This window comes from Mus musculus, chromosome 18 (assembly GCF_000001635.26).
Source record: "Mus musculus strain C57BL/6J chromosome 18, GRCm38.p6 C57BL/6J".
In the NCBI taxonomy this organism is placed as follows: Eukaryota; Metazoa; Chordata; class Mammalia; order Rodentia; family Muridae; genus Mus; species Mus musculus.
Window position 1 is genome coordinate 80,756,278 of NC_000084.6, and position 20,353 is coordinate 80,776,630.

The following is a 20,353-nucleotide window of genomic DNA, read 5'->3' on the forward strand; positions in this document are numbered from 1 at the left end:
GACAGGCAGACACACACTTCATCAGAGGTCAGTCTTAAGAGACAGATGGACCAATAGAATATGGTACACTACAGACCAGTCCTATCTTAGAACCAAGATACACACTGTTATAGACTGGTCTGACCTCTGGAGACAGTGAGAGATATACAGGCATGTACACACACACTCAGGCTTACCTCCAGAGAATCCCCAGATATAACCAGTGCACAGTCATGCTTCCTTCTAAACGCATTTAGCTCCAAATGGGCTTCTCCCCGACTGGTTACCTTCATTGAAGGAAAAAAAAAATCATGAATACAGGTAATAAATAGACATTTTCCAGGAATCCCAGTAGGATCCTTCAGAAACTGTACTTAGAAACTAAAGGTGCTTAGCCTATGAACGAGGTCCTATATGTAGCACGGTCCTTACAGACTCTGCATCTGCACCTCTCACAGAGACTGTTTCCTGGCTTCTGGTCACGAAAGCATGTGAGGGCTACTGCTGATATAAACATTTTTATAAGAATGTAATGACCATGGATTTGCTAGCACTTTCTATAAAATGATTTATTAAATTGGTGTTGGAGTAGGTGGGTATTAGGAGCAATGTTGAAAATCATTGGCTTATAACATACCAAACATAGTTTCAGAGAATTATAAATTGGAATACCAGGGCCCAAGGAAGTTGAGTTTCCCTTTCTCGCCGCACACCAAGTAAGAGACAAATTATATAGATTGGGGTTTCATTTAAACATGTTTCTTCATAATAAATGGAGTAATATGAAAATAATTTCATGAAGTTGCTTCTGTGACCTCTCCCATGAATTTCAACCCCTCCCATCCATTTTTGCTTAATGTCTAAAGAAGTAAGCAATCTAAAGGGCAAACAAATCAAGCTGTTATTCTGAAATACTAATTTTAGAGCGAAAATATGCCAGGAATCAATGCACTGGCTTTGCACATGCTTTCTGTGAAGATTTTATGGGGCATAAAAGAGATGATATAGGAGTGAAATAAATTAAAAGTTTCACATGATCCAAATTAATCTCCGACTCATCTTTAAGTAGGTAGGTTTTATTGTGAAAATTTTAATTTGTGGTGCTATAACTCTGAAAAGTCAACAAAAATTGATCGGAAGTTTTATCAGAAGCATTAATAATTTAATTGCAAATAGTAGTCTGCAGGGCATAATTTGAGATTCTGATGTTTCAAAATAAAATACATTTACATGTAAATGATACTGAAATAACCATTTCTGTAGGTGCAAGCATTTTATTCAGACAGCTACAGACACATGGTGTCTGTCTACCCACCATCAATCACGACCCAAGGAACTTCTACTTCTTGTTTGAATTAAACTCATCATTACTAGTATGTACAGTAAACACATGAGTTCAGGTCTCTTCTATCACTTTCTCTGTGCAGTTACAGAGGAACTTTTAATCTGAGATGGCAGTGGGCTAGAGGTGCTTCTGCTCTGTATCTAGCCTTGTCTCACAGGAACAACCTCTGTACCTGTAGTCCAGCTAATATGGAATGTATGCTTAAAAAGCAACATACATTCTTTATAAGTTGAGGAGAAAATTATTTAGTATAACTACTTAAAATAGGGAGTAACAAAAAATGAAATGTATAGGAGAAAAATGCTTTCCAACTAGCAGCTTGTTTATCATCAAAATATATCTCAAAGTCATTCACCATGTGTTTATAGAGTAGGAAACATCTCCAACATTGATTTTTAAAAGATACCCAGCAGTTACTGTATATACACTTTAATTGTACGATAAAATATTCACTGATTTAGCTGCATGTGGTGGTGTACACCATTATTTAATCTCAGCACTTGGAAGACAGAGTCAGGTGAATCTCTGAAGTCAAGGCCAGACTCATCTACAGAGGGAATTCAAGGACAGCCAGAACTACACAGAGAAACCTTGTATGGGGTAGGGGAATCATAAAACAAAATAAACTTCAACCCTTCAAACAAACAAAAAAAATTCACTTAACAATTCAAAGTGATTTAGAAATCTACTTACTGGTCTGAAAACATGAATGTCTTGTGTTCTGGACACCAAGTGTGAGCTTTTGGCAATACAAGTAGCTGTTTCCAGTTTATCGCCTGTTAGCATCCAAATCTATGAAATAATTGAAGCGTGTGAACTTTAAAAATGCATGTCTATTTCTTTAAAGTAGCCCTGTGCACAGATGTTTGCACACCACATTTACAGGATTTCTCAACAGGGACAAGATGAAGCAAGACAAGTACCCCGAGTCAATGGAAAAATGACATGTGATCACTTTTCTGATTCTTAAAACAGAGACAAATTCTGACAAAGTCCTCAAGGATGTTATGCTAGACACAAAAGGACAAACACCATGTAATTCCACACATAGGAGGTCCAGAGAAACCATATACAGAGGGAGAAGGAGTGGGAGCTTAAGCAGGCAAGTTTCAGGTTGGAAAAATGGAGAGCTATGCAGATGGTGACAGCAATGGCTGCAGAAAATGAACTCAACTGTGTGCCTAAAAGTGGCTAAAAGCCAACTATGGTTGTGTGTTTTGTACTGACTTGTTTATGGAGAGTAAGTCAGAAAGTGATGCTCAGACATACAGCTGAGACTAATGCAGACGCCTGCAGATGTGAGGAAGCAGTGCAGACCAGAAGAGCACACATAGTTCATAGCACTGTTTCAACATAGTTCTTCAGCTAGGAAGTCAAGTTCAAGTAGGCCAATGGACCAGGACAAACCAAAATGTACTTTTATCACATAAAGCGTCGAACTGCTACTCCAACATTTAAAAACTGCATACATACAGACACACTGTGACGGTATACACTCTGACTGACTGCTTAAACTGTGGGTTGGGATTTCATATGTGGTCACATAACTAACTACTTGTGAGGGATGCTGTACAAATATGGCACCAAAGAAGTCTCTGAACAGGCAATAACCAAAGAATAACTTAGAATCAAGTGTGTAAAGAAGCTGCATTGCTTCCAGCAGTGCTTGCTGGGATGTCCTGCAGCCCTGGTTCTCACCACACAGCACACTGTTGTGCACTGTGCATGCCCCGTGCTATGGAACATCCAGGACTGTCTCAAATTCTGTGGTCTGGGCTTCAGACTATTGAACGTTATGAAGTATACTGTACAGACTTTTTACTTCAAAACGTGATTTAATTGTGAAAAGAAAGACTACTAATATGAGACTGTCATTCTTCAGCATGTAAGTATTCAGTATGTTTGGACTGTACTGTTAGAATGTTTTAAAAATTGTTGCATTGCTGATGTGAGTTTCATAAAAAAAATTGTTCAATTTTGGCTTGGATTTGGGACAGAATTCCCAATTTCTAAAATCATCCTAAATAAAACTCTGCCCCTTTACAATGTATTTATTGTAAAGTGGCATTCACAACTAAAATAGAATAGTTGTGTTGACAATGCTCTATACATACTGCTGTATCAGTCAGCCAAGATTTAATTATAGTAAAATAAGGACATTGATCTCATTAGTATGTAAATTTACTTTTTGTGTTTAATGAATGGTAAAATCAAATGACTAAAGAATTATTTTAAAATAAATTTATCACTTATCATTAGTAAATATTTGGTTTTTTAATTCTGTTTAGGTTAGTCATTCTCAACCTACCTAATGCTGAGACCCTTAATACCATTCTTCATGTTGTAGTGACCCTCCTCCCAACATAAACTTACTTCATGGCTACTTCATAACTGTAATTTTGATACTGTTATGAATCGTAACATACATATCTGATATGTGATCCTCAAAGCGGTTTTGCCACCCACAGGTTGAGAACCACTGACTTAGGGTCCTGTAAAAACAGTCTCTCAGGCAAACAGGGATCATGAATGGAAAAAGTTTTAAAAGCCCAGGACTACAAAGCACTAAAATAATCAGGGCATTTATACAGAGGAGCAAAACAGCCCTGCTTTACTAATCTCACCACCATCATCAGAGTCTCTCAGATTCTTTATTCTGTAGAAAGATAAATTTGTGGGAACAGGAAACAGAGACACCCGTGTGGCATATTGATTACTCTAGTGCTGCTGTGTCTAATCAGCAAGCTTTACTGTACCTCCAATGATAAAATATCCCCATGATAAACCGAGTAAGCACAGTCTGCACTGCCACTGGTGAGCAACCTCTGTCGATGAGCAAACAGGGAGACACGGCTGATAACCACTACACTCCCTGCTTCCGAGTGGGGTCCAGTCAGGTGGTGCCCCAAGAGTTAAGAGGGCAAGGTTAGAGAGATAGGTCATGAGCCCAGAATTACTACCAATACCTGAAGTTCTATACCAAGGAACTTTATTACTTTAAAACTGATAATCTAGCATGTACAGTTACAAAACAGATTGTAGGTCATTTGAAACAATCAGGTCATCTGCTCCTAACTAACCATTTCTTCCCCTGGCGTTTTGGCTGCAGGCATAACTGAGTGTAGATGCCTGAGATGCTGAGTGTGAACTGCTTCCCAGCTGTGAGCTCCGGCTTGCTGATGCTCTGTCATGAGTGCAGCCTCTGTGTGCCATCTGCTGCCACTAAAGCTGATAACACCTCTTGCTAGGCCTCTTCTCACAATGCTCACAACCATTGGACAATCGAGGTAGACCTGAGAACCAGTGTTCCTCTGACTTTCTCTCCCTCATCTGGCTGCAGTGTTTTTCTTTCAAAGCCAAGTGGTACGTTTCCCATACCATCTTCAAAATAAGTTTCAAATCCTTGAGGTAGAGCCAAAATAACTTCTCTGTTAGCTGCTAAGAAAGCAGCTAACAGAACCTAACCCCTAACTCTACCCTGGCCCTAACCCTAAACCCAAGAAGACAGTTTCCACAAACTAAAACTTATCCTGTAAATGCTAGACTTAGCCTTGGAGAGCTGGCTGGGGAAGAGGATGGCAGTGCAGCAGGAAGGGAGAATGTCTCCAGGGAAAGGGCTACCCTGGAAACCAACTCCACCGGGAAAGGGACTGACCCTCACAATTCACAGGAATGCTGGTCAGCAGGACTCCTGCAGACACTGTGTTCCAATGGCCAGTTTGCACAAGGGAGCAGCTGGGAAGCTAGGCACTGTGTGGGAAAGGGAGGACCTGGGAGAGAAGGCGAGGACCCGAGAGCTCTGCAGTAGCCACATAGTCACGTGTGCTGACAAGGAGTGCAGGGACAAAAGCACTTGTGCCCCTGCGTCAGCGTTCACTTGTGGCTGGGCACTTCTCACTATGGGCCCTTCCATCTGACTCTGGGGACAGACACACGCTGCTTTCGAAGCACAGTGGAGCCGAGCAGATAGGAGCTTCTGAACCGCCCTGCTAATAACTGTCTATGCCAGCTCTAGAGTGGACGGTGACTCAGTGTGAAAGAGCAAAGCCTGATGGACACTGGGCATCTCCTGCACCCAGCTCCTCCCTAACCAGTGCCGCTTGCAATGCAGTGCCGACCCTGACGGTGCTCAAGGCCTACAGATGCCTCCTAGGTGCTCTCTTATGGGGAGTATGTATACGAGATGCTTCAGGAAGGTCTGTCGTAGGTTCTGACATCGAACAGGAGGTGAGGAAACAATCACCGAGGCGAGTGCAGAGTCACAGGCTGTGCACACCTGCCAGAAGCCGACAGGCCCCAGACTACTCTCAGCAAGTACACCTGTCATGGGGACGGACAGATCAGAGTCCTCCTTCAGAAAGGCTATGCTGTCTTGAACATGGAAAGAGAGCCAAAAGAGAAGGGGCACTGTGCTAGTTGGATTCAACAAGAGTTTAGCAGTCAGAGGTTGCATGCTGTACCTTGATCCCTGCATTGCGCAGCATCTCTAGTGTGGGCCTCACATCAGCTTGCAGCTGGTCCTCCACCCCAGTGAGGCACAACAGCTCCATCTCTCTCTCCAGGCTTTCTACAACAGCAGCGACTTTCAGAGCCCGGTCATGGATACTCAGTTTGGCTTGACTGTATCGGCTCTGAGGACAAGGGAACAGGTATACAAGTATGTGCATCCTTCATGGTTTGACTTACACAGTTGCACTCTATCAGCTCTGAGGGTACAATGAGGCGACCATGTGTGTATACACCGTGTGGTGTGCACCAGGTCTTGGGGATCAGGTGACTTGTTGTGTCTATGCTTTGTATACGTGCTCTGAGTATTTAGTAATTATTGCTACATGAACTCAGGGTAAATTTTCCCTAATATGGAAACCTGAAGTCCTCATGAGTCAAGACACATCCTGCGCAATGACACCATGTTAAAAGAGTTTTAGATTCTGGGGCATTTGGGATTCAGGGGGCTTGGGTAGCTAAACCTGTCAACCTGTTGTTTGTGCAAATCTTCCATAATCCACACAGCTGCAATGTCTACAGCACCTGTGTTCCAAGAACAGCAGTGAGGGATGAGACTCTCAGCTTCTGCTGAGGAGATGGAATTACCTGCCTTTATGACACTCATTCCCCGCCCCCCAATTAAGAGGAAGGAGGAAGATAGTCCATGCCCCCAAACTTCAGAAACACTGGCCTTATACTTGCACAGGAAGATTGGCCTTCATGGAGAAAACAAAGTTTTCATAAGGAGGAAGAGCCTTGAGTGACAAGGACTGATGCAGCTCACCTCAAAATCCTGGTATTGCTCTTCTGTCAGAGTCCTCTTGGCTACCACAAGGGTTCGCAGGCCCTCTCGTGCCATGTTTCCACACTGTAAGGAAATGGCTCTTGTTTGTGGTTCCCAGAGAACCTAGACTGATGCATTGAAGCCTGGAGACCCCCACAACAATCGCAGGCAGTGTTGCAGTCTGGTCCCCACTTCCCTGTAGGCCACTACAAGGAAGCAGGGCCACTTCAAGGGAAGCTAGAGGAAACATGCAGAATGTGTCTTCAAGTTGTCCCTACCACAGTGTCCCAGCCCACAGGAGGGCCACTCTAAGTGTGCCACTGAGGGGCGAGGAAGAGACCAGACCGAGATCTAAGATGGGTGGGCTTGACAACCACAGCAGCCTGTGCTCCTGGGCAAAGCATCCGACTGCTTCAGTTTCATCACAGAAATTGCTTCAACAGGGCTGTAATATTAGTCCACTGTATAAAGTCACAGGCCAGTGTCTGGCAGAAGTACAGCAGCACACACATGCACAGGGTTGATCACACAGGGTAATCCCCTCGACACTCCAGGGCTGGGGCTCAGGTCTTAATTGGACAAGGAAGGAGGAGGCCTTAGATGAGTTATTATCCTATTTATATAGTAAATGGGAAATGGAAATACATTCAATAGGTACGTGAAAATATGGTCTTGCAAACTTTATAAGCCCCAGTACAGGGGGATGCCAGGGCCAAGAAGTGGGAGGGGATGGGTAGGGGAGCAGGGCAGGGGGAGGGTATAGGGGACTTTTGAAATACCATTTGAAATGTAAATGAATATCTAATAAAAAAAATTGGAAAATAAAATAAAATATGCCAACCCATTTATCGTCCCATAATACCATTACAATAAAATACTGTTTACCCCTACTAAAAGTGGAAAAGTTTTAGCTGGGGCTAAGGTAAAGAAAGAGGATTTGGGGTACAATGCAGGTTGTGTTCTGGGAACACCTGTTTGAAGGCAGCTGGTGACTCACTTCAGAAACTAAATTGTTCCAATGGCATCAATCCTACAGCTAGACATGCCACCTAAACTTGTAAACAAACACTGTGACTTCCAAACAAAGGGGTCACTTCTAGGCTATATAGATATGCATATCGGTAAACACCCCCAGGAATTTTGCTAAAATATCATTTTGTTTTGCTTTTAATAAAGTGAAAGGCTTTGAGACTACAACAAAATTGTAACAAGCATACCGGTGGCAGAGGCAAAAGATTTATCTATGGAAAGAAAATACAATGTTGTGCACATAAATGTGCACAGGGCTTTAATGAAGTTATCTTTCTGAACAGCAATCTGACATTGTCTGTCTGTGGCAAGACATTTATTGATTTGACCTCATAAAGCTAAATAAATTAAACAAGTATTTTACAATTAATTGCATGTCATTATGACCAAAAGTAATTTTTATGGCATTTTACTAGGTCTTCAGGGAGTTTAATTTATTCATGTCTCTGATTAAATCAAACTGGCCTGAAGGAGATATTGATTCATATTGCCAAGACCATCGTGAATATCGGGTGTGGCTGCTGTGCTGACAGACCATGTCTGAAGTCTGAGTGAAACAAGAACAAGAACAAGGCACCTGCTGTCATGTGCACAAAGGAGAAGAGAGCTGGTCCCAGTCCTAGCCACCTCAGTCTCACTCTGGAACCCAATTACTAATCAATACACAACTCTAACAGTGACTATTACATCTCATGAGGCGAACTACAAATACACTTGTTCAGGAATAATGATATAGGACTGCTTAATTCTGTATCTTTTTTTCTGTTTTCTTTTTTAAAGAGAACAAATTAGCAATATTAAGCCTAATTTGTTAGATATCCAATACTATTTTAGACCTACTTTTATATATCTGCACATTTAGTATATTAAATAAAAACAGCAATTATTTCTACAGGAATAGAATAACTAAGCAGGATTCTTAGCCTTTATGTATATGTACCTGGAAGGAACTGTAAGTATTTAGAATAATTTAGTGAGAGAGAAATATCATCCTTGGTCACGAATGCTGCTTGAAGTGGTGACAACAGTATTTCAAGTATGGGAAGGGACTACTTTTCTGTCAGCGCCTTAGAAAGCTTCATGAAGACATTTTGTACAGAGCTGAGAATAACGTGCTTACCTCCTCTTCTAGCCAATCATTGTACTGGACAATGGTGGACATTGCGACATCAGCACCTTTCATATAGAATGTAATTTCTGCTGTGGATTCATCCTGTAGTAGGGTAAAAATAAACAGAGACAGCTGGGCTGAACTGCTTCTTGTAGATAGCCACTGAACTGAAGAAGATGCTCCTGTGTCTGAGAGAATGTACCGGGGACTTTCTCTGTAGAAACTGTTATAACATGGAAGTGCAGTGAGAGCCAAAGTTGGCAGACACCTGAGAGGTAGCACTGTAATTCTTGAAATAGTCTGGTCAAGCATAAGTAGTAACTGTCTCCCGTTTCTCAAGTGCGACAGAATGCTCACTGCTTAACAAATGGAATTGCAAAATACAATTTTGGCATTGAGTAAGATAACTTTAATAAAGGTATGTATCAGTAACTTTGTGAACATAAATCAGGCTATGCAATTTCTGTTGAGGACAAACAATTTTAATTTAAAAAATTACTACTACTGTCTTTTAATTGTTCTGCTTCAGTATCCCCAGGAGAGTGACTTTATCAATTGGACTCACACCAGCTTCTCAGCTCATACAGTATTAGCTGTTGTTTGTGTTTTTACCCGTTTTTAAGAAAATAATAAAGCACAAAGTATTTGAGTAAATATTTGACTTTGAAAATTTCTGGGGTAGTTTCTATATTTACTTAGCAAGCCTGGAAAATGACTGATGACTGGAGTGTGGGTGCAGCTGTAAGTCATGACGTACTCTGACTATGATGCCCATCCGCTTGCTCTCGGAGGTGAAGGGGAACATCTGTAGGATGCAGTAGGTCAAGACCTGGCCACTGGGGGTCTTCAGCTGCATGGAAGCAAGATCCCTGCTGATCAGAGTGAGCCCAACACTCTCTGTCCATCGTACCAGTGCCACCTGGAGAGAGCAGAATGTATGAGGAGCAACTGCCTAGGGATCATTAAATGAAGAAACACACAGCATACTAGTGTGCAAAAAGCCTGCTGAGGCACAACTGATGCAGAGAAACTGATAACGTTTCCTTTCTCTCCCACAAACTTTAACAAGTAAACGATTTATATATATATATATATGTATGTATGTATATATATGTGTGTATATGTGTGTGTATATATATATATATATATATATATATATATATATATATATATATATATACATATACACACACACACACACACACACACACACACACACACACACACACACACACACCGTTTACTGCAGACCATTCTGCACCATAAAGACTGTTTTGCAATGTGTACTGACTGAGTCCCAAACCCAGATAGCATTAGATTCTATGAAAAAAAAATCGCTATCCACCCTGGAGCTGAGTTTCATGGTTTGTCTCAATTCATCACCGGTAGTTCTACCAGCTTCAAAGGAGACAACAGCTCTGTACACTCTTTAACCTCCTTTTCCTAGTAGAAAAGATAAGCTGATACCTGTAACGAACCCATGATAATAAACATCAGGGTGTCCACATTATAGCTACAAATGCCAAGACTGCCGTAGGCCATCCGGTTGCAGTGACACAACACTTTGGCTTAAAATAACCTGAGGAAAGAGCTGACTTGGCTTTACACTCCAGGTCACCAACTAGCAAGGTGGAAAGTCAGGGCAGGAGCACAAGACAGGAACCATGGAGGAGCACTGCCCGTTGGCTCACTCTGTGGCTTGTTCACGTGTGACAGCTTTCTAATACAGCCCAGCACCACCTATGTGTGGATGGTATCACTCACAGTGCCTGGGCCTTGCAGCATCAGTTAATAATCAAGACAATCCCTTACAGATATGCCTGCAGACCAATATTATAAAAAATTACTCACTTGAAACTCTATTTCAGGTGATTTTAGTCTGTGTCAAGTTGACAGTTAATAATAGCTAGGACAGAGACAACAGCAAAGTAGAAGACCAGCTTGGGCTCTGAGTCTCAATTATAACTGAGACACCCAGCAGCTCTGTGACCAATTCTTTATCTAGGTTTGCTTTCCACTATTATGTGAAAAAGATACTTGCAAAGTGTCCTAAAGCTGAGATGATACAAGCAAATTCCTTGCATATGCAGGTGCTCAAACTTAGGAGCTATTCTTGTTTATAGTTATTTATTATAAAATTAAAAAATATTAGTGGCAAAATCAATTTTAAGCTAATACATGTAGTCTTTTATGGCTGTTTTTCAAGAAAAGAGGTTATTTTTAAAAGCAATCTCATTATAAGACAGTTAAAACAGTATATAACCTTATCAGCAACCAAAGAAACACAAGCACAGCCCAGCAAGGCCATAGCTTCCTTCAGTGCTCTTGGGGGGTGGGGAGGTGGGGCATGCAGGGGGGGGTGTCCCCCTTGCTTTTGTCTTGAAGGTAAAGCCAGCTGTCAGGAATGCACAGCATGAGCCTCTGTTTTCAGTTTTACCACCACTGTGCAGCCAGTGTTTTATTTAGGCTTTGGGAACTCAAGAAATCTCAAGAAAACTTAACTTCTGTGTTATGCCAGGTATCATTAATTCAATATTAGTGTCTTGTGACAGTCACAGGATACCATGCCTACCCCTAAGAAACAATGCAGTAAAGCTTTCCAGTAAGAGATCAAGAGTTTATGCAAATGGTGGCCTCAGGGAAAACTGGTGAGGATGAGACCTTCAGAGGAAGGGGGTCCCTGAGCAGGATGTATGTGTGGTTACAAGGCAAGGGTCGACCCTCAATCCTTTGGTACAGAAACTATTTTCATTTTGTGGGGAGATCAGAAATCATTTTAAAATCAGGGACTCTAGGTAATTTCCAGGAACTCAGTTGTAAAATACTTTCAAAACAGTTTTTTTTTCTTTCTTTTCTGTTTTGACTCTGGGATGGAAAGCTGTTACATACATACCCTTAGTGCTGAGAGCTCCCAGGGCACACAGCAGGATCGTTCATTAAGAGAGAAGATCCTGCACAAGAGACTGGGGCAAAGGGAAGCACTGCAGTACACAGCAACCCTACTGAAGGCAGATGGAATGCTTTCTACCCTGTGGACTGCTGGGGTATGACAGACATGGTCAACAGGCCTGTAGCCACACTGTAGGCTTTATGCAGTCTCTCCTGGGGTCTGCATGCTCTTCCATAACACTTCCTAACAGTGATCTGCACAAGTATGAGGATTGCTTCAGATTATAATCACACAGATTTAGGCAGTTATAAGTTACCAATCACAAATTATATGTAGGTAATGCACCAGGGAAAATAACTATCTTCATACAATGTTTTGATACTTTTAAAATGTTTACATAGTGGAGTTAGCCTATGATACTTTGGGTAAAATTATGATCAAATTGTAATATATACTCAGCAGGCTAGACTAGAAAAGAAGATCTGACAGATCATCAAGTTAGAGTAAACTCAAGCCCTGACCTTCTATCGGTCTGACCTGGCCAGCCCTCAGCTCATCACTGTGCTTCACTTTTCTGGATTTGAAGAGTATACTGTTTTGGATACACACAGAAATTTGTCTCATTAATTTGAGTCCCCCTTTCCCCTCTCTACATGCAATTGATAGTTGTCCCCTTTTGTAAATAAGCATAGATTCAGTAAATTATGACTTCTGTAAGTTTTGCTAGTCTTAGTAAGATTTCTGTGACCGTGTCCTAGAAGATAAATCATACAAACAGTAACAGAATTCTTAGTGCTTGCCAAGTACTGTGAGAAACTGCCATCTAGAAACTATTTGCTTTGTGATTTCCTGTTTGTGAGGAATCATCTAAAGATTTATCTTCTAAGGATGCCTCTCACAAGGCTTCCGAGTCATTCTACCTTTGTGGCCTGTCACCTTTACTGAGGGCAGGGTGTAAGCATCAGAAGACTGCATGTGGACCTGCATGACTGCAAAAAGATTGTGTCTATGAAAATCAAATGGCTTTCTAGGCCCAGGTCTTGGGGTATTTTGCAACATGCCCTACCCTCTCAGCATTGGTGGTGTTTGCTGGTTGAGATGACACCCACCATGCTCAACTGTGTGCTACAGTAAACTTGGAATCATAACTCTTACTCCAAGCCCTCAGGTTTGAGAACACAATGAATCACCTGCCAGTGATCTGGCACTATAACCAAGAGCATCAGCAACCTGTTCCAAACTACAGCATCAAAGAAGGCATGTAGATGTTAACAATCCCATCTAGAGGAGAGCCTGGCACCTGACCACACTGTCTCTTCCTACCCAAGACAATGACTCTGTAAGTTGCAAATGATCTAATATGCCAAGGTTAAATTTCAATTTACAGTGAAAGGTTACTATTACACTGTGACCCGTAAATTGCATCTTTCCGTGAATACCCTATCATCTCACAGTGCCCCACTACAGTCAGGACCAGGCTTTCTATATTTGGTGACTCACATCTGTTTATTATTTAGTTTATGCCTGGCTTCACAGTTCCTCTGAGTTCGGAGCTTATAACAAAAATTAAGTTTATCTCCTTACACCTAGCCCAGCACTCCACCCAGAAGGTTTAATCACCCTGAGGATGACATATCCATATCCAGCCAAGCAAACAAAGGGGTTACATTTTCCGCAACACAGAAACTTTAGTTACTGTCCAATATAACCACCTTGGTATTGGGCAAAATTCTTTTGATAATGTAAAGTTAAACAAGTGACTCCAGAGGGAACAGCCTCGCAGCAGAACCTTGGTGCTCACCGTCATCTAGGTTGATCTTTCCCCTAACAAATCCAGTGGCCAACTCCTAGGGACGCACAGCCCATCCTCAGCAGTTCTCCAGCTCCAGGAGGAGCTTGGAACCCGGGTGTGTTACTGGAGAACTATGTAGCAAAGGAGAGCCCCAGTGAACTCTCTCTGTGTGTCTGAAGTAGACTGAGGTGTTCTTTTTAGGACTAGCATCTGATGACAGTGAAGAGTAAAACAGAAGCAAAGAAGCTTTTGGTGGCAATGGCAGCTAGATTCTATCTTCCTCCTACAGACTCAAACAACTGAAAATACACACGTTGGGGACTGGGGATGAGCCTCAGTTATAGAATATTTGCCCCACACCAATAAAATAAAGTAAAGCATGCTTGAGGAAAGCAGTCCAGCATGCACCTAAGAAATAGATTACTCTATCAGATGTGTTTGTAAGTTTGAGGGACCGTGGTCCTCTTTAGGTTTTAACTTGGATCCTTAGAGAGATTACTGATTCTAAGACTAGAGCAAAAATATATATAAGGTGTGCCTGTAGCATCTCTATATGTACATAAAACAAGGCAATGTTTAGATATGGAAAGTAGCACGGGAGAGGGGATTAAACAGGCATAGAGCAAGATTCCAGGAATCCATTGTGAGAAGTAAATGGTTGATTAAATAAATTAAAGAGCATGGGGAACTCCCTCTTGCAAAAGCATACTTTATACACTAAACCCACAGGGAACGTGTATCGCTCTCCTTTTGATACAGGCTGTGTGCACAGGAACTTCCAGACCAAGAATACAGGTTTGTTTTGTTTTGTTTTTTTTTTGTAGGCAGGGTCTCCCTATAACTCTAACTGTCCTGGAACCAAGCTAGCTTCAAACTCACAGAGATCCTCCTGCCCCTGCTTCCCAGATGCTGGGATTAAAGGTGTGCACCATCCCAGACAGCCGTCCATGAATACAGTGTCAAATGAAGAAATGTAAGGGAACCCTTCAGTGGAGACACCTGACAAACACACATGCGCCACGGGTCCAAGAGCAGCACCGTGGGAATCGAAACAAAGAAGATGACCTCAGGCACACAGAGGACTGCTGTGAAAGCATAGGTGCAGTGGGCACCTCAGGCACACAGAGGAGAGGTTCCTCGCCCATTCCCAAGGAACCTAGTCACACTGTGTGCTTGTCCTGATGCAGACTACTAAGTGACTCTTCAGAGTGCTTACAAAGGACCCCCTGTACTTTTCCATAGTCACTTTGAAGTCTAGTTTCGAGTGTTCTCAAACGGAGTGCTTGACACCTGGCATTTGAATCTGAATTCTATGTAAAGGGCACCAGGATTACTGCACATCACTAACATCTAGAGCTCAAAATGTGGGTGTTCAATAACACTGTCTAGAAGAACCAGGTAAAAGCCCTGGGGATCATGGTCAAACGCTTTATATGATGCATCCTCTGCCCCTCTTTTCTTTAGATGCTGTCATGAATGTAGAGGCCAAAGGATGCGTTTCTCAACCAGCACTTTCTGGTTCTGTGTATCCAAGGCTATCAGTTGAGTCTATTTTATAAGGCAATTTTGTAGGTAATGAAATAACTTACGAGTAGGGTATCAAATATTCCTTGTGTGTATCTGTATTAAATGGAATTAACTGCTGCCTGGCATTATAACAAGAAATAACCTCTGGGATATTTTGCTCTGAGATGTAAAATGATAATCTAGAAGTAAAAGGCTTCATATATTTCAAATGACTACTTTTATGACTACTGAGCTTTCTGAAATTTCTAATACATAATGTGACTATTGATAATAATTCACAGGCAAGAATAATTAAAATGAGAATGAACAAAAAAGATCTCAGTGAGAGCCCATGTGATCCTCTGTAGGCCACTTAGCAGTCGCTGAGCAGCTGTCACAGGCATCTCATCTGCACACTCACATCTCCCCAAGCTAAGTAACCAGTATAGGCAAGTGTGGCCCAGAGCTGCACCATACGGGAGGAAGGAAATAAAACACAGGGCAAGATTTTATCAGTCCCTTTCTCTATAATTCCATTATCTAGGAATTTCTGGGCCACTATTCGTGAAACGCTGGGCAGAAATTTCCTTTATCCTATTAGCAATTATGCACACAGCTGCCAGCTGTAATCCTCAGAGTACATATTTTACCATGTACTTTATAAATCATAATTTAATCATTGACATCTCATCATTTTTGATTGTGGTTATTACAATCATTGTTATAATTTAATAGAATTATTAACCTAAGATGCAATTTGATCATCTGGAAAAAGTGCTAATCAATGTTCACAGACAGGCTATGTAGTATTTATTCTCTCTTGGTCGTGAAGGTCACAGAATGCAGGCTTTGTGTCACTGACACTGATTTGCTTCTCACAAATATATCGACAAAACACCACAATTAGTCTTGCTTCAATAGGCACACACAATAAAATGAATTAAAAAATACAACACTCCACATACATTAGTTCTTTGGTAAATCCAAATGCAATGCTATTAAGGACATATTGTTCCTTTATTTAGAATATAAAATATTACTTGTGATTTGTCATTAATTCTAGATGATTCTTGCATATAAATGGCTAAGCAAGGCAAAGACAGCTGTATCTTGAAATAATATTTAAACATAGAACTTACTAATGTGAATAAACGTAGCCGTATAGGGGAAAGAATGCTACTACTAAATAGCTAGTTTACAGGACTAAGCACTCATTAAAAGGCACAGCCGATCAATCGTTTGGTCTACAGTCAGCAGAGGTCATGCTATGCCTTGATCACTGTGATGATGACCTCTGCACTGAGCTTATGTTCTCTCGTGAGTCCTAGGACCTGAGCTCAGTGCTGGCTTCCTGCAACCACACTGGGTTTTCATTCTGTGAAGGAATTTCTATGGAGCATCTAACATTCGTTCAGCTTGAGTTTGCTATGCTAAGCCTGTAGATACAAATCACAGGCAAGCAGAACTTCCTCCTGTCTTAGAGAAAATGAAATATTGATCACTTATCATAAGAACCAATGACCAGGGCATAAATAGATTCTACCTTATGCATACAAAGTCAGCTGTTTACTCTCTGATATCACTATCACGGTTAGACCTCCAAGTAGACATGAGCATGCGGCAGATGACACACCAGTGCAAGTACTTATGAGCTGTGCCTAAGAGGACCTTTATGAATTACTTATTTCTCCAAGACTTCTACTATTTGTAGATTAAAAATTCAACTACATTAAAAGTGCTGGTATAGAAAAGATCCTCCTTTTGTTCAGGAAAATAAATATCAAGGTGGCTTATACTACAAAGAACAGCAACTGGTTCAAAAACTCAAAGATGGGGTACTCAGCATCTCACATCCATCCTAAGTCTAAGATGGGGTACTCAGCATCTCACATCCATCCTAAGTCTAAGATGGGGTATTCAGCATCTCACATCCATCCTAAGTCTAAGATGGGGTACTCAGCATCTCACATCCATCCTAAGTCTAAGATGGAACCGTGCTGTGAGCTGATGGAGATTAAAACAGGGCAGTGTGATGCACACAACACGGGAACCTCTCATTTATAAGATCTCTGTAGAAATAACTGTTAGAGCTATGAATAAATAGGATTATAAGAATGTAGTTCTGATACGACTATATAAAACTAGTTAAGTCTCTTAAATGATAACACTGCTTATTAACCGTGGATATTGTGATAGGTCAACACTGAGGTTAAACAGAAAACATCAATTGAACCATTTCCCTAAATAAAGCTCCAGGGTGCAATATTCTGAGCACTTTATTCAATAAAAAATGCTTTTACAATGGTACTTTGGTGATTGGGAAACATTGCTATCATCTGTCAAGCTAACGGCAGCGAAGTTCAATATGCCAAACAACAGGCTATTTGGATGCCTTTCCTGAGGCTCTGGGATCTGCACACACCACATCAATACTACACTTTAGAAAATCACGATGAAGCTCATTGTTTTCATTTTTAGATTTAAAATATGAGTTACAGATCTTTTTACATATTACTCATTCTGCCTTTAATCTCTGTAAAATTTCCATACAAATCAAAAAGCTTAAGTGTAAGTTTCTTTATTATAATTTCTTTATGCTCTTGAGTCATCAAATCAATGAAATGTCTTTCTATGGTAAATTCCTAATATTTAAGCATTAAGACATGTAACAATTTATGATTTTGTATATACTTTTAAAACATATACTTCTTTTGGTAGGCAATAAAGTGAATATGTAAGATAGTATATTTTTGAAGTTGGAGTAAGAATTTCTTTGGAAAACCTCTGGTCTAGGCTTTCAAAGAAGAAGGATACAGGAATTCTTTTTCAACATGTAATTGTATAGAATTGCTGAAGAGTTCTGGAATGCTATAGTAGCAAAACCCAGTATTAGGTCTTGCTGAGACAAGGAACAGTAGTCCTTTTCCCTTTCATAAAGCGGCACGACTGTCCTACATTTATCTCAAAACCTTCTTGGAGAGCAAAGAAGATAGTAACTTATACATCATACAGATAGGACCCACACACCTGAAATTTCCAAATGGTTTAGAACTGATGAACTGTGCATCCAGATTCCCTATTCACACACACACACACACACACACACACACACACACACACACACACACACACACCCTATTTTGACACACTGTAGTGTTTTCAAAAGATGTAGTTAAGAGCTGGTCAACCTAGTCTCTGAGACACAGAGGAGAAGTAGCATAGGGACACTAATGAAAGGAATATAGACTACAGAGCAGGTAGGTAAAGGATGGGGCTCATGTCCCTAGCTTGCCCCTTTTACCAAAATGGGATTTTATTCTGATAAATAGTTCAGCTAATCCTGATTTTCACATTATGTCAAGATTTTTTTATTCCCTTTCTTTCTGGGGGGAGGGGAGACAGGATTTATCACTTTGTAGCTCTGGTTGGTCTTGAACTCACTAAGTATGCCAGGCTATCCTCAAAACTCAGAGATCTCCCTGCCACTACCTCTTGAGAGCGGGATTAAAAATGTGTACCACTAGCCCAGATACTCGGTGTTCCTAAAACAGAGTTGTGTGATTAGTCGTGTCAGTTTTATTATGTACCAGTAGGTGAATATTTGAGAATGTGAATGTAGTTGCCAGTCCACAGGAATTAGACCCCATGTGAACTCTAAGGGGTTTCAGACCGCTTGTCCTACAAGCCCACTTTTAAAAAACCATGCACGTTCTTCCGTTCCTTCCTCCTTTCTTGAGTTTGCCCTGGCTTCTTGTCTGAAGTTTTCCTCCACGAGAATTCTACATTCTGGCCATCTACAATTTACCTGGGGTTTCTCCTGCATCTTTAACTCTCCCCTGAATACCATGCCTTCCTTTCTCTGTAGCCATCTGCAGGGATCCTAATTTTGTCACTTATCACCTAGCCTGACAGATTTTCTTTTGAGTCTCAGAGGAAACCTCCATTACTCTGTAACTGTCACATTCTACATGCAGAAAAAAACAGTATCAAGCAGACAATACCAAGGCCTACTTGCCAAATCAAACAATCTCAGACCATGGCTATTGAACCTTGTGAGTCTCTGTAGTTAAACTCAGGAAACAGTGCTTTAGGTGGCCTGTAAGAGCAAGTCACCATGGTGGCTCTCTTTCTCAAGGGAAACTCTTTCAAGTAACTTTATAGCATTAAGCCCTAGATCCTGTGGTGAGTGGGATCTAATTCCTGAGGTGCCCTCACAGCATCTTTCCAACTGTCCAGCACATAGCTCTCGGCTATCTTTAACAATGCTAATCTCTTAAACAACCATGCCACCTCTGTCTAAAAGTTGCAAGGAGCTCAAATGGCCAATCTGCATACATTTCAAGAGCTCTATTACTCCGCTTTCTGCTTCTAATTCTTACTACAAACCTTAAGAACAGCCATCAATAGCTATGTCAAATGTCTTGAAATTCTCTACTACATTAGTCTGTTACTTTTAAACTTATCCTTATTCAAAGTCTCAGAAAGCAGGCAAAAAACAGTTTTGTTTATTTGTTTTCCAGAATGTGACATGAATATCTCTAGTTTCCAGCAGGGTTTCACTCTCACTTGAGTCCTCTAAGTCTGGCTCACTAGCCACATGACCTTTGGTATTTTTATCTTCTGATCTTACACACCAGAACTACCTATTAGGTCTGTCCACTGCTCATCAACAACATTGAGGTTCTATTTCTACCTTTCTATTACTTCCAGAATAAGAATTTAACAGGCTCCCCACCCATGATGATTATGTACTTATATGATCTAATTTTGTAGGATATTTGAAAGATCTAACTTGCTAACACTGTCTCTAAAGTTGGTTTGATTATATTATATAACTGTCTAAAGTACTCTGAGGGGACAGATTAGATAAAGCTGTATAAACACACTCAGAATGACTGCAGAAGAAGTGGAAATTTTAATAATGTATCTTACCAAATCCCAATGGAGCAAAGCTGCAAATGACTAAGTTGACGTGTTTAAGTTTTTTCATCATTTCTGTAGGTTTCTCAATTATTTATACTCCAAATCTTTCTTTTAAAAGAACACACACACACACACACACACACACACACACACACACTCTTCAGAACAACTGGAAATTTAATATATAAACCCAGTGACTCACTGCAACATAAGGAAATAATAGACAATGAAATACAACAACAGTAGGTTCATTTGGGGAACCAAGTTTTGATAAAGCCAGCTGATTTTTCTCGTTAATTCCATTAAAAATTTTTGAATGTAATGGTATAAAACTACAAGGCCAAAATCTTTCAGAATCTTCCCTTAATGTCATAAGTAAATCTAGCCTGTAACAGTCTGAATTTCAGAGGCCTAGGCTATGGCTAACAAGGATCATGCAGACTAGCTCTTAGGCATTAACTCGGAAGGGTCAAAAGTGAGCCCCGAAAGGCTAGGACTATGCCCAG

The 20,353-nt window shown here is 40.9% G+C and overlaps 1 protein-coding gene across 16 annotated transcripts in view; it reads right to left on the reverse strand.

The window, feature by feature from the left end:
- Atp9b (ATPase, class II, type 9B) overlaps window positions 1–20,353 on the reverse strand; it is a 199,941-nt gene that overhangs the window by 22,137 nt on the left and 157,451 nt on the right. For all 16 annotated transcript variants that reach the window (XR_001782382.2, XR_001782381.2, NM_015805.3 and 13 more), the window contains 6 exons: window positions 9,494–9,655; window positions 8,746–8,838; window positions 6,597–6,680; window positions 5,785–5,955; window positions 2,018–2,116; window positions 177–266 (listed from right to left, as the gene is read on the reverse strand). Coding sequence is in view for 14 of the 16 variants with exons in the window: in NM_015805.3 (NP_056620.2) it covers window positions 177–266; window positions 2,018–2,116; window positions 5,785–5,955; window positions 6,597–6,680; window positions 8,746–8,838; window positions 9,494–9,655 (699 nt within the window). In the remaining 2 variants the exon portion in view is untranslated. The remainder of the gene's footprint in view (window positions 1–176; window positions 267–2,017; window positions 2,117–5,784; window positions 5,956–6,596; window positions 6,681–8,745; window positions 8,839–9,493; window positions 9,656–20,353) is intronic.